At 44.3% G+C, this 14,776-nt stretch overlaps 1 protein-coding gene across 1 annotated transcript in view; it reads right to left on the bottom strand.

The window, feature by feature from the left end:
- LOC139912442 (echinoderm microtubule-associated protein-like 6) overlaps positions 1-14,776 on the bottom strand; it is a 63,157-nt gene that overhangs the window by 28,523 nt on the left and 19,858 nt on the right. The window contains 11 exon segments of the mRNA XM_078282574.1: positions 334-465; positions 1,308-1,510; positions 2,850-2,950; positions 4,547-4,640; positions 4,851-4,956; positions 5,773-5,959; positions 6,539-6,639; positions 10,112-10,218; positions 11,078-11,245; positions 12,019-12,228; positions 14,346-14,602. Coding sequence (XP_078138700.1) covers positions 334-465; positions 1,308-1,510; positions 2,850-2,950; positions 4,547-4,640; positions 4,851-4,956; positions 5,773-5,959; positions 6,539-6,639; positions 10,112-10,218; positions 11,078-11,245; positions 12,019-12,228; positions 14,346-14,602 — 1,666 coding nt within the window.

The raw sequence follows: 14,776 nt of genomic DNA, 5'->3' as shown, positions 1-14,776 counted from the left end.
TATAGTTATTTGTTGAATTTCTAATTTTCTATATAACTACTACATCATTTCATGGTTCTGTCTTGGAAACAACAGAAGAAATTGGAGGAACTTACCAACTACCATTCAACTCTTTCTCTATTCTCACTATAATTAATGCATAATGTCATGGTTCTCTCCAGGAAACTTCCTAAGAAATGAACAGTTCCTTTCTAGGAAATTATTACGAAATTATGGACCCGGAAAATAAAGCGTTAACCTAAATTCTTACAGTAAAAATATGTTAATCTTTTCAGACCAAAACGATCTCCCACAGCGATGATTAAAGTTTCATTTGCTCTAAATATCAGGTGCAGAAGAAGAAGAAGGCGGACCTTTAGAGGAGGGGGAGAGCGCGGCCCTCTTGATGGCGTAGCTCTTCAGACAGCGTTCGAACATGTCGTCCCACAGCTCCACCACGCCGTCCTTCCCCCCCGTCACAAAGCCCTGCAGGACACAACACAAGTCACCCTGATGTCATCTGAAGCAGCAGCGAGGGGAGCGTCCCGGGCCTCAGCTGGTAGAGAGTCCTTTCTCTCTCTCTACTGTGACTGTCTAACGAAGCACAATGCCAAAAAATGAACCTTTAAAAAAACAAAGAAACACCAGTGAAGTTTGTATGTCCATGAGCTGTTTCTTTAGAGTCCCAAAAAGGGCAAAAATGACCATAAAATGACTCAGAACCCATCTGTTCTGAAGCCAAACGATCGACTGTGGGTCCAACACACAGATATGTACAGCAGGATGAAGCCCAGCCTGAAGTCTGTACAGCAGGATGAAGCCAGAACATGTTCACCTCCAGCTGTGAAGAACCAGAAGCAGAACACTTCAGTTCTGCAGAAGACAGACCAGCTCCATGTCTGTCTTCTGCAGAACAACTGAAGTGTTCTCCAGCTAACTCTCTGTGTTCTGTGGACAAACAAACTTCACCAGTGTTGACATGAAGGGAGGAGAACTTCCTTTTTTGGGTGAATTAGTCCGTTAATTTCCTCGGTTGTAAGTCCAGTGTTTCTGAGCCATGACAGACTTCAGGTTTTAACGAGTTCTGATGTTAACGAGTACTGTCCTTAACGAATTATGTCCTTAACGAGCTCTGAGCCTTAACGGAGCCGGCAGAGCTGATTGGTTATCAATATGTTTGTTTTGTTCTGTTACTTTTACTGCACTTTGTAACTTTGTTAAGAAAAGCATTACACAAATCTACGTGTTCTTCTGCTTCATCTTATTATTATCATCATCATTATTATTTACTAAGCCCCGCCCCTCCGTCCCCAGCAGCAGGTGTGCACCTTGTCCAGGGAGCACATGGCGAACACGGGGCCGTCGTGGGCCTTGATGGTCTTGATGAGCGTGGTGTCTCTCCAGATGTAGACGTCTCCGTTGGTGGCTCCGGAGAACACCAGGTCCTCGGAGCGACCGTAACACGCCGACATCATGGTCTCCTGCCGGCCCAGGTTCCCGAAGATCCCCCTCTTGAACGTCAGGCCGCCACCTGGGAAAGAAAACACTTTCTTTAACGCAAACTGGAAAATTCTGACTGTCCAGGAGCCTGAAGAGCTGCTGGACTTCATACTGCCTGCACCAACGCCACCGTGACAAATTCCTATACTTTTATTGTACTTACTGAAAAAGTTATTTGGTTCTTATTTGAAACATATTCTTACAAAATCATCCAAGGCACAAAAACAAATTCTGGTACTTTTTAAAGAACAGGAGGGAAACTAAGTCTCTGTCTAACTAAATGAGAGCAGGTTTACAGACGGGATCCTCTGAATGATGAACTTGATCATACTGGAGGTGATCTCTGGAACCGGACCAGTCAGCATCATGTTCACACTGAGAAGCTAGTGATGACAACAGGGCTTCAGATCCTCTGCATTAACAGAGAGAGGAATGAATGTGATCTTAAGATGAATCATTCATCAACCGTCAGAAGCTTTAAGCCTCAAAGCGTCCCAGTTCAGTTGGATCTCTACTGGAGGGACCATGAGGCCGAGCGAGGTGGATCACCTCAAGTCCTCACTGATCTGAACTCTCCAGAAGAACTTCCTTCTCTTGGCTAAATTCCACCATCGCTTTCCTCTCTACATCCTACGGTACAGAAGACTGCAGAACTAATCCTGTCCTTATTCCCTTTTAATTAATATTATTTTTTTTTATGATTTGTATTTGATTGAGTTTTCTGATTTTATAACAAATACATACAGATAGACAAATAATGAGGGCTATAATAAAAAACACATATACAGTATATACGGTATATATGGTATATACATATACACACATACATATACACATATATATACATGTATATACACATACATACACACACGTACACATTAAAGCAACATAATAATAATAATAATAATAATAATAATAAAAATAAACTACATTCTCTCTCGTTCACATCTGGCATCAATACAGTAATGTAGCATTTTTCATGTCATAAAGTCCACATGGAAACAGCAGTGTATTCTCACACCTTGTGGCTCAATACTAATCTAGTGTCAGAATTTGTATACGATGCCGTTCACATATCATTTTTAACTATAGATATACTTACGATATTTGCCCCATTTAATATACGTATATTCTTTGTCACTAATATTTCAACACTATTTCCATTATTATATTCCATTTATCCAAAATATATCTCAAAATTCAAACATATTTTCTTTTAGAAGGCCTGTCACACCCCTGGACTGATCATGATGATAGAGAAGTGAAGGGAAAGAAATAAAAGACAACAAACAAGACAAGGGCCTTTTCAGAGCAGGTGAAGGAGGAAGATATGGCAGCTGTGGTTCAGGATGGAGAGCAGTTTGTTTTACCTGAGTGTTGCCAGAACTTGATGTGCTTCATGCCCACAGAGACCAGTTTGTCCATCCGGAACGGGTTGCTCTTCACCACAAAGATCTTGTCTTTATGGCCCCTGCAGACAGAGGAAGGCCTCAGTCAAACACATCGTTATGTAGGCATATTATTCTATATTATTCTAAATGTTTGGCAGAATGTGATTCATTGATAAAACCTTTCTTTCACTTTAAAGGGAGAGTTGAGGTTTTATAGAAGTCTATGTGATTCATCGTGTAATAGCTGTCCTTTTATTGCATCCAAACCTAGAACTGGACCTGGAACTTTAAATCATACAATCATGTAAAATCTCATCCCTGCAATCACTTCACCTTAAGTCCATCAAGTCATATTTAAGGAAAATGTTCCACTTTGTCAATTAAATTCAAATTGTTTCCATATTCAACTCTCTGCTTTCCTTTTGCTAATAGAGCAGATATGTTGGATAGCAGATAGTGTGATGTCCATGTTAGGTCATTAATTCCACATTTTTCTTAAGTCTCATTACACTTAATTGCTTCCATTCATTTTGTAACAGTATTTTCATTTCCAAATGTCTTGAGCTAAATTATTTTTATTCCATCTGAGTCCTTCCTCCCCTGGATCCCATGCCCAATGACCGACTTTTTTCATCTGGATTTTAGTTGCTAATGAGTTGAATGAATTGTTTTTTAAACCCCCCCCCGACTGAAGTTAAAGCTTATGTTTGTACCATTGTCACCATGTGGGTTAGTATAGTTGACAGACTGGACGGGGTTGTAAAGTTGATGGACAGACTGGACGGGGTTGTAAAGTTGATGGACAGACTGGACGGGGTTGTAAAGTTGACAAACTGGTCAGAGTTGTAAAGTTGACAGACTGGATGGGGTTGTAAAGTTGACAGACGGGTCAGATTTGTAAAGTTGACAGATGGGTCGGGGTTGTAAAGTTGACAGACCGGTCAGGGTTGTAAAGTTGACAGACGGGTCGGGGTTGTAAAGTTGACAGACGGGTCGGGGTTGTAAAGTTGACAGACGGGTCGGGGTTGTAAAGTTGACAGACGGGTCAGGGTTGTAAAGTTGACAGACGGGTCGGGGTTGTAAAGTTGACAGACGGGTCAGGGTTGTAAAGTTGACAGACCGGTCAGGGTTGTAAAGTTGACAGACGGGTCGGGGTTGTAAAGTTGACAGACGGGTCGGGGTTGTAAAGTTGACAGACGGGTCGGGGTTGTAAAGTTGACAGACGGGTCGGGGTTGTAAAGTTGACAGACGGGTCAGGGTTGTAAAGTTGACAGACGGGTCGGGGTTGTAAAGTTGACAGACGGGTCGGGGTTGTAAAGTTGACAGACGGGTCGGGGTTGTAAAGTTGACAGACGGGTCGGGGTTGTAAAGTTGACAGACGGGTCGGGGTTGTAAAGTTGACAGACGGGTCAGGGTTGTAAAGTTGACAGACGGGTCGGGGTTGTAAAGTTGACAGACGGGTCGGGGTTGTAAAGTTGACAGACGGGTCAGGGTTGTAAAGTTGACAGACGGGTCAGGGTTGTAAAGTTGACAGACGGGTCAGGGTTGTAAAGTTGACAGACGGGTCAGGGTTGTAAAGTTGACAGACGGGTCAGGGTTGTAAAGTCGACAGACGGGTCAGGGTTGTAAAGTTGACAGACGGGTCAGGGTTGTAAAGTTGACAGACAGGTCGGTACCTTGCTTTAGCGAGCCTCTCTCCTTTCTTCCAGTCCCAGATGACGATGGAGTGACACTCATCGATTCCCACGGAGACGAGGCTCTTCCCGTCCACTGGACCAGGAGACAGAAACAGAGTGAAGCTACGAAGCTCATCTCTTCACAACATTCACACTGTTATAATGTCTGAACGCACAGTGTCTTCAGCTCATGTTAAACAGGTCAAGGTTCCTACATATTTTACATTTCAACATTTTGAAGGATGTGATTTAGGGTTTAGAGATGGAGGTGAAGTGCATGCTGGGAGGTCAGGAGTTTCTGTACCTGTGAACTCTAAGGCACACACTCCTCTGCTGTGATGGCCTTTCAGTAGAGAGAGACACTTCAGAGTCTGGATGTCCCAGACATGGATGGCTGGGTCCCTCCCAACCTGCACACACACACACACACACACACACACACACACACACACACACAGGCACACACACACACACACACACACACCAAGGTGAGGTCACTGTGTGTAGGAATACTTTCATTATGTCTGACAGTAAAATTTGATCCAGGCTGCCGGTCAGCTAACGTTTCTTCTCCAGCACAACTTTGGAGCGGGTAACGTTTCCATGGTAACAGCAACGTCTCTGATTGGTGGGAACTCGCTAAAGCTTATGGGTAGTGTAGTATTTCACAAAGAACTCAGAAATTAAACAGGATTTCTTAACAACAATGTTGAAATCAGATTGACTGACGGCTTCTACAGGAACATGTGAAGGGTTTCATTCCAAAACACTATATATCCACTTACTACATACTAAATTTCATCAGTCAATATTTAAAAAATGCTAATTATTCTATGCTAGAAAACCATACCTGTTTTCTCTTAAGATGACGAAGATCTTACCCATAATGGATTAAACTTTAATACAAGCCATCATTTGGCTGGAGCAGGTGCCTTTGTTTTCAAATGGTGGATATCTCATTTTGGAATAAAACTCTTCATATCTAGTGGATTGACAGTCTGACGCTCATGGCGAGTCGACCTCACACTGTTAAAACCTTACGGCTGATAATGAAACTCCCTATGAGGAAAATGAACAGGACTTTTACTTCTGGAACCCGACGTTTCAGTTGTATAGATGGACGAATCTTCCCTCACATGATCATGGATGACAGACGAGCGAAGAGAAAGACAGACGAGCGCAGGAAGCTGAAGTTGACCCGATGCGTCCTGATTGGCTGAGCCTACCTGTCCGGAGGCGACGTAGTCCTTCAGCGGGTGGACGGTGAGGCTGAGGATGTCGTCGTCGTGTCCCAGGTAGAAGCGCTGGCTGTGCTGCGGGCGGTTGTAGACCACCGCCACCGCCGCCACGTGGTACACCACCTCCCCCGCCTGGCTGTAGAACAGGTTGTTACGGCAGTCGCAGCCGCGGTACCTGAGGAAGAAAGACCACAATCAGGACCACTTCAGTCACAGGACAGCAGACGCTCAGACTCTGATCCTCCAGCTGCTTCTCTGTCCGAACCAGACTGGGAAAGTTCACTTTGTTGTATTTTTGTATTTAGTTCATTTACATTCACACCAGAGGTGGGGACTCCAGTCACATGACTTGGACTCGAGTCACATGATTTGGACTCGAGTCACATGACTTGGACTTGAGTCACATGACTTGGATTTGAGTCACATGACTTGGACTTGAGTCACAATTTGAATTGCTTGAGACTCAACTTGATGCATAAAGAGAAGACTTGAGACTTGGCTTGACTTGGGTTCTGGTGACTTGGGACTTGACTTTGACTTGTACTTTGATGACTTGAAAAGGTTTCTAACTCGACTCGAGTCCAAGTCATGTGACTCAAGTCCCCACCTCTGGTTGCACCTGGTAAACACACCTGTGATCACATAACACTAATTGAAAATCACCACTCATACTGATAACAGAGCTATGTTGCTGGGCAGAAGTAAATGTTTCATTATTATTGTAGTTTTGTTGTATATTTTGCGGAGGCGTTACCCGTGGACGAACTGCAGGCGAAGCCCCTCCTCCGGAGCTTTCTGACGCTTCAGTGAACCAATCAGCTTCTTCCTCAGCTGAGGCAGATCCTCCTTGTAGACCTGCAGACACAGTTCAGGTTCAGAGGAACAGTGTGGGAACATGAAGCTCAAACCAGCTCACTGGTTCAGTCACATGGTTTCAGTTCAGTTTGGTTCAGTCAGAGTTGGCTGACAGATTTACAATAAAGCATCGTGTTGAACATGTTGAACGTGTTGAACGTGTTGAACATGTTGAACAGAGTCAGAGAGGGACGGGATGTTTGAATCTAACGTGATGTGGAAGAGTTCAACATTTGTTACTAAAACCTTCATGATTTGTTCAAGTAAGCCAAAATGTAAAAAATCACACCGCTTTTTTACTAAGCATTCTGCCAATTCTCTGTTTAATGTAATCCAGCAGAATATTATATGAAGAGACGACACAATGAGCAATCACTGTGTCAGACTAACTGTCATCTTTTTAAAATACTGGATTGAGGAAAAACCCAATGCTGTGTCTGCTAACCAGCAGCTAACCTGCAGCTAACCAGCAGCTAACCTGCAGCTAACCTGCAGCTAACCTGCAGCTAACCAGCAGCTAACCTGCAGCTAACCAGCAGCTAACCTGCAGCTAACCTGCAGCTAACCAGCAGCTAACCTGCAGCTAACCTGCAGCTAACCTGCAGCTAACCAGCAGCTAACCTGCAGCTAACCTGCAGCTAACCAGCAGCTAACCTGCAGCTAACCAGCAGCTAACCTGCAGCTAACCTGCCAGCAAGTGGACAGAACCCAATGTGTTTGGGTGAATTAGCAGACACTGCTACCATAACACAGATAAGAACAGTCAGTGTGATTTCAAACTGCCACGCCCACAAAGTACGGCACAGGAGAAGTGTCTCTGTCTCTATGGGCAAATCAAAAAATCTACATTTTCTGTGGTTGTTTTTTCTGTGTTCTAATAATTGGTGTGAAATGTATTTGGTGTAAATAATTTGTCGTTTCCTTTTCACGGCTGTCAAACAGCAGCAGGATCATTCAAATGTTTTTTCTTGAAGTCTTAAAATGCAACACGACTCGTCTCTTGTTAGCATTTTGAGACTTTTTTTTAAAACATTTTAATGATCCTGCAGTTGTTTGACAGCCATGAAAACTTACCGACAAATTATTTACTACACTTGTTAAACCAGCAGACTGTGGCTTATTGAACCAGTGTTTACTGGTGTATTCTTGTGTTTTCTGGTGTATTATGGTGTATTCTTGTGTTTTCTGGTGTACTCTGGTGTATTCTGGTATATTCTGGTGTATTCTGGTGTTTTCTGGTGTATTCTGGTGTTTTCTGGTGTATTCTGGTGTATTCTTGTGTATTCTTGTGTTTTCTGGTGTCTTCTGGTGTATTCTTGTGTTTTCTGGTGTCTTCTGGTGTCTTCTGGTGTCTTCTGGTGTTTTCTGGTGTATTCTGGTGTCTTCTGGTGTTTTCTGGTGTATTCTGGTGTCTTCTGGTGTCTTCTGGTGTATTCTGGTGTCTTCTGGTGTATTATGGTGTATTCTGGTATGTTATGGTGTATTCTTGTGTTTTCTGGTGTATTCTGGTGTATTCTGGTGTTTTCTGGTGTTTTCTGGTATATTCTGGTGTTTTCTGGTGTATTCTGGTGTATTCTGGTGTTTTCTGGTGTATTCTGGTGTCTTCTGGTGTCTTCTGGTGTCTTCTGGTGTATTCTGGTGTCTTCTGGTGTTTTCTGGTGTATTCTGGTGTCTTCTGGTGTCTTCTGGTGTATTCTGGTATATTCTGGTGTCTTCTGGTGTCTTCTGGTGTCTTCTGGTGTATTCTTGTGTTTTCTGGTGTATTCTGGTGTATTCTGGTGTATTCTGGTGTCTTCTTGTGTTTTCTGGTGTATTCTGGTGTATTCTGGTGTATTCTGGTGTATTCTGGTGTTTTCTGGTGTCTTCTTGTGTTTTCTGGTGTATTCTGGTGTATTCTGGTGTATTCTGGTGTATTCTGGTGTTTTCTGGTGTCTTCTGGTGTATTCTGGTGTTTTCTGGTGTATTCTGGTGTATTCTGGTGTCTTCTGGTGTTTTCTGGTGTCTTCTGGTGTATTCTTGTGTTTTCTGGTGTATTCTTGTGTTTCTGGTGTATTCTGGTGTATTCTGGTGTATTCTTGTGTTTTCTGGTGTTTTCTGGTGTCTTCTGGTGTCTTCTGGTGTATTCTTGTGTTTTCTGGTGTCTTCTGGTGTCTTCTGGTGTCTTCTGGTGTCTTCTGGTGTCTTCTGGTGTATTCTTGTGTTTTCTGGTGTTTTCTGGTGTCTTCTGGTGTTTTCTGGTGTCTTCTGGTCTCTTCTGGTGTCTTCTGGTGTTTTCTGGTGTATTCTGGTGTATTCTGATGTATTCTGGTGTTTTCTGGTGTTTTCTGGTGTCTTCTGGTGTATTCTGGTGTATTCTTGTGTTTTCTGGTGTATTCTGGTGTTTTCTGGTGTCTTCTTGTGTTTTCTGGTGTATTCTGGTGTTTTCTGGTGTCTTCTTGTGTTTTCTGGTGTATTCTGGTGTATTCTGGTGTTTTCTGGTGTATTCTTGTGTATTCTGGTGTATTCTGGTGTATTCTGGTGTTTTCTGGTGTTTTCTGGTGTTTTCTTGTGTTTTCTGGTGTCTTCTGGTGTATTCTGGTGTATTCTGGTGTTTTCTGGTGTCTTCTTGTGTTTTCTGGTGTATTCTGGTGTTTTCTGGTGTCTTCTTGTGTTTTCTGGTGTATTCTGGTGTATTCTTGTGTTTTCTGGTGTTTTCTGGTGTTTTCTGGTGTCTTCTGGTGTATTCTGGTGTATTCTGGTGTTTTCTGGTGTCTTCTTGTGTTTTCTGGTGTATTCTGGTGTTTTCTGGTGTCTTCTGGTGTTTTCTGGTGTATTCTGGTGTATTCTTGTGTTTTCTGGTGTTTTCTGGTGTTTTCTGGTGTCTTCTTGTGTTTTCTGGTGTATTCTGGTGTTTTCTGGTGTCTTCTTGTGTTTTCTGGTGTATTCTGGTGTATTCTGGTGTTTTCTGGTGTATTCTTGTGTATTCTGGTGTATTCTGGTGTATTCTGGTGTTTTCTGGTGTTTTCTGGTGTTTTCTTGTGTTTTCTGGTGTCTTCTGGTGTATTCTGGTGTATTCTGGTGTTTTCTGGTGTCTTCTTGTGTTTTCTGGTGTATTCTGGTGTATTCTGGTGTATTCTGGTGTTTTCTGGTGTCTTCTGGTGTCTTCTGGTGTATTCTGGTGTATTCTGGTGTCTTCTTGTGTTTTCTGGTGTATTCTGGTGTATTCTGGTGTATTCTTGTGTTTTCTGGTGTCTTCTGGTGTTTTCTGGTGTTTTCTGGTGTCTTCTGGTGTATTCTTGTGTTTTCTGGTGTATTCTGGTGTATTCTGGTGTATTCTTGTGTTTTCTGGTGTTTTCTGGTGTATTCTGGTGTATTCTGGTGTATTCTTGTGTTTTCTGGTGTTTTCTGGTGTATTCTGGTGTATTCTGGTGTATTCTTGTGTTTTCTGGTGTATTCTGGTGTATTCTGGTGTTTTCTGGTGTCTTCTGCTCACCTGGCGTTCGTAGCTGGTCTGAGCTTCCTGTTCGATGTCGGAGTCGAGCTCCGGGACGTCGGACACGTCCGAGTCGGACTCTCCGCTGTTGGAGTCGGCGTAACCCTCTGAAACCAAACGGACACACCATCAGACGTTTCATTCAGTCTGGATCTGGATCTGAAGGTTCTGTCACCAAAATATCAAACCTGTCTACGTTTTTCTACCTCCAGGTTCTCCTCCCAGCTGCTCAGATTCCGTTCACAGCCTCCAGTTTAAAGTGTAAGACTGTTTCCAGACCTTCATGCCTTCTGATCTGGACCTGAAGATGTTCGGTCTGACAGCAGCTGGACCGTCTGACCGCATCACTGTACTGCTCAACATTATTCTATATGACTAATGTCACATTTCATGTGATGGAGTCACTTATTTGGCGTGTAACTTTTCTACATGTCATCTGCTTTTCTAAATAGATTCAGACCAAACTCAAATGATTTCCTAAACTAAATTCCCATAAACTAGAAGACAATTAGATTTCTCATTAAAAGAATCCAAAGTTTTGAAGCTGTAAGATACTGCTGCTGTTACTACTTTTATTAACTCTACTACTACTGCTACTAATACTATTACTGCTGTGACTACTACTAGTACTGCTACTACTACTGCTACTGTTATTACTACTAGTACTACTACTGCTGCTGTTATTACTACTAGTACTACTACTGCTGCTGTTACTGCCACTAGTGCTACTACTGTCAACTCCACCAGACACTGTACAGCTGAACATTATTCTACACTATAACTAACTGGATGGATCAACAGTTATATAAAACTGTTAGCTGTTTCAGGGCTAAACAACAAAATTCTTCCATACTTTTCTGGACTTTTCATGCACTTCCCAAACTTTTGAAGTCCTGGAAATGATCAAATTAGTTTTCCACACTTTCCGTTGTGTTGGAAACGATGTGATTGGTCGGAGCGTCTCACCCTGCAGCAGCGGCTCCAGCACGCCGTTCATCACGCCCTCCGGCAGGAACCTCCACTGGAAGACGGCGTGGTCGGCGCCGCCGGTGCTGATCACCCACTGCAGGTCGCTGGACCAGCGCACGTTGGTCACATGGGCGGAGTGACCGATGTACTTCTTAAACTTAGCCGCTGTTTGATGAACGAGACGCAGAAACACCGAATAATGAGGCACAGAGAGGAATTAATGAGGTTTGGTTCTATCAGACAGATGGACCACATCAGATATCTCTTAGGGTTAAGACATTAGAGATGGACTGTGCAGTAGCAGCTAGTGGCAGGACCTCAGCTCAGGGTTCAGGCTCCTGTGACTAAAGTGCCAATAAACACCATAAATAACAGCCTGTTTTGTTCATATCTCATCCCACAGTCACCTGAGAGATATTACTAAAGAAATAATATCAAGTGACTGCGATCTGTTCTTCAGTCTGCAGGTAAATCCAATTTGTTTTTCAGATCTGATCTGTTTCAGCATCTAAGAGTCACTAAACCCCAAACCCAAACCTGTGGTGAAGCCTGACACCTAATGGTGAAAAGTAGGTACTGCACTGGCCAGCCAATAGCAGATGGCCAGTTCAGTTTCCTACTTTTCACCATTAGATGTCAGGCTTCACCACAGATTTGGGTTTGGGGTTTAGTTGTTCTAACATAGAGTCAGAGTCCCATCTGCATCACCCAAATCCCTGAAATTACAGTACAGAGCGTCGTCCTCTAAGGTGACTGGCTTTCATACTGTCTGAAGTACAAAATAAAAGACATGGACAAAATAAGAAAGGCTAACTTCTTGGTGACCACAGGAGTTCCTGCAGCAAACAATTCGCCTCCCGTTTGACAAACCAGAAGCTCGAGTGCAAACTGTGCGGTCTAATGCTGGCTGACAGAAGCGTGAGCTGAACCGGACGGACCTTTCTTGAGGCAGGGGAACCTGAAGAGCTTCACCAGGCCGAAGTCGTCTCCGGTCACCAGAACTCCGCTGCTGTAGTTTGCGTCCACAGAGTTCACATCGGTCACCGTGGAATATTTAGGCCAGATCCCGTTCACCTCCGACCCGACAACACCGGTCCACGTCATCCAGTGGACCCCCTTCGCCTCCTCCTTAGTGAGCGACTTCCCCGCTGAGAGGAGAGGAGGAGAGGAGAGGAGAGAGGAGGAGAGGAGAGGAGAGAGGAGAGGAGAGGAGAGAGGAGAGAGGAGAGGAGAGAGGAGAGGAGAGAGGAGAGAGGAGAGGAGAGAGGAGAGAGGAGAGAGGAGGAGAGCAGAGCAGAGGAGCGGAGCGTCATTTGCAACACCACAATATATACTATAGAGCATGGGTCTCAAACTCGTGGCCCGCGGGCCAATTGCGGCCCGCGAGACGATATTTTGTGGCCCCCACCTTAATATGAAAGTTTAATGTTAGTGCGGCCCGCGAGTTTTATATGGATGGCACTTTACAGTATTGTGTGCGGAGCTGAACGAACCTACCAATCACGGTGGGGTATATGGCTCTCGGGGGTGGGACATCGACCGGGCTTGATGCAAGCAGAGAAACATTTCTCAATGAGTGAAAGTTACAGCAGCGTTGCCATGGAGAGTTTTCTTCCGTGCCTGGCTGGCTGCCTCGTTTCTATTGGGCACACGCGGACATTCGTCCCAGCGCGCTGCGTTCACAACACTTCCAAAAAAAAGTTTTTTAAGTTGCTGCCCAGCGGGACATTATACGTATATATGTCTCTCTCTGACAAAATAAGTCAAAGTGATGCGTACGCGACGGGATAAAAGAAAAGTAAGGAACTCAATGTAGCCTAATGTAGTCTGCAGTCACATAGCGACACCTGTCCGTCGGCGATAACAGTCCCCGGTAACCCGGACCAATTATAGGGTCGCACCGTTATTTGTGGGTCATTATTTTTTATTTGCATCGCGCTATTTGCATTGCCTCACACGATGAACACTACATATATTTCTATATGATGTCATTTGTTTTTTTTGTTTCTATGACTACGACAACAACAACAACAGCACGGTGTAATTTCCGCTTCTTTTTCCTGTAACAACAGCACGGCGGATAACACTCCGGGAGCAGTCGCCTTTTTGCGCTCGCTATCCCGGTACTTTCTACCATCTACAAATGCCATGGTGTTCATGTCATCATGAAAGACATGAACATCGAGCGCAAAAACAAAGGAGACTGCTACCGGGCTATTATCCGCCGACCGCCGTGCTGCTGTCACAGGAAAAAGAAGCGGAAATGACGTTCAAAAAGCCGAAAAGCCATGTTCAGAAGTACAGTTCATGTTCTTCAATGTTCCATTCATGTTCAGGACAATTCATATTCAGAAGAACCCATTGAGGTTAAAGAACTGTTAATAAAGACGTTTAAATCTTATTTTGTGTTAAAAAATAAAAATAAAGACATTTGAGAAGATTGGATTTTTTTTAACAAAGCTTTTCTTGTGGAATACCTGATGCGGCCCAGCCTCACCCAGACTCTGCCTCCAGCGGCCCCCAGGTAAATTGAGTTTGAGACCCCTGATATAGAGGGATTTGGTTATTTTCCATATTTATGCCATCAGCCACCGTCAAATAACTAAGAATTAATTGAAAGGTTCTTTGTGGAACCAGAAATGGTTCCTCAATGGCATCACTTAAAAGAACCATTTTTGGTTCCAGTATTATTTCTATCTGCCTGGTGAGACAGCAGCAGGTTGTTAAAGCTCCATCTTCTCCTGTCCAGAGTTTTATTTTGTCTTTCTGTCCATTCAAAGCTGTGTGTGTGGTGTCATGAACCAAAAACACTCTCAATCCATTTCTCCACGTTCATTTTCCAGCATCTCTCTGAGCCTTACCAAGAACAGGCCGTTTCTGTCTCCGTGTCTTTAAGGCTCATTAATATTAACGACCCCTCCGTTCCGATCGGCTAACCGTTTCGAGAGCGAAACGTGAGACGCCGCGGCCCGGCGGCTACAGGTAGGGAAAACTCTCCGGTAATAAACGATGACGACCGCTCGACCGCTTTGAAAAAAACACTTTGTTAGTCTATTATTTCTTACAGAAATGATAATGAGCGAACCTTTGTGACGCCACAAAGTTACGGAAGTCCAAACGGCTCGTTTAGAGGCTCGCTTTTCTAATATGGATTGTGTGGATTTAGTTTTGATGCTTTCACCATGTTTAGATACACATCCAACTCCTTTATCATCACAGAGGAGAGGGGATGTGGAGCTTTGCAGCTGAAGCAGCTGTTTGGTACCTGGCATCCTGTAGAACAGTCTGTCTCCCGCTCCGTCGTTGGTCTGCAGGAAGCGGCTGTCCACGGACCAGTCCAGGTGGGTGATGAAGGAGGCGGAGCGGCCGCACTCCCCCACCTTCTTGTAGCGCTGTCCCACGGCGTAGACGTCCACCAGGCCGTCGTTGGACCCCACCGCCAGGAGGGAGCCGTCCGGAGAGAACTTCAGCTCGTGGATCACCTCCTTCCTGTCCTTGATGTGCACCACCTCCGTCATGTCCCTGCACACACACACACACACACCTCCGTCATGTCCCTGCACACACACACACACACACCTCCGTCATGTCCCTGCACACACACACACACACACCTCCGTCATGTCCCTGCACACACACACACACACACCTCCGTCATGTCCCTGCACACACACACACACACACCTCCGTCATGTC

This window comes from Centroberyx gerrardi, chromosome 3 (genome assembly GCF_048128805.1).
Source record: "Centroberyx gerrardi isolate f3 chromosome 3, fCenGer3.hap1.cur.20231027, whole genome shotgun sequence".
Taxonomy (NCBI): Eukaryota; Metazoa; Chordata; class Actinopteri; order Beryciformes; family Berycidae; genus Centroberyx; species Centroberyx gerrardi.
The sequence above is the reverse complement of the archived record's forward strand: the minus strand, read 5'-3'. Positions and strand labels throughout refer to the sequence as shown.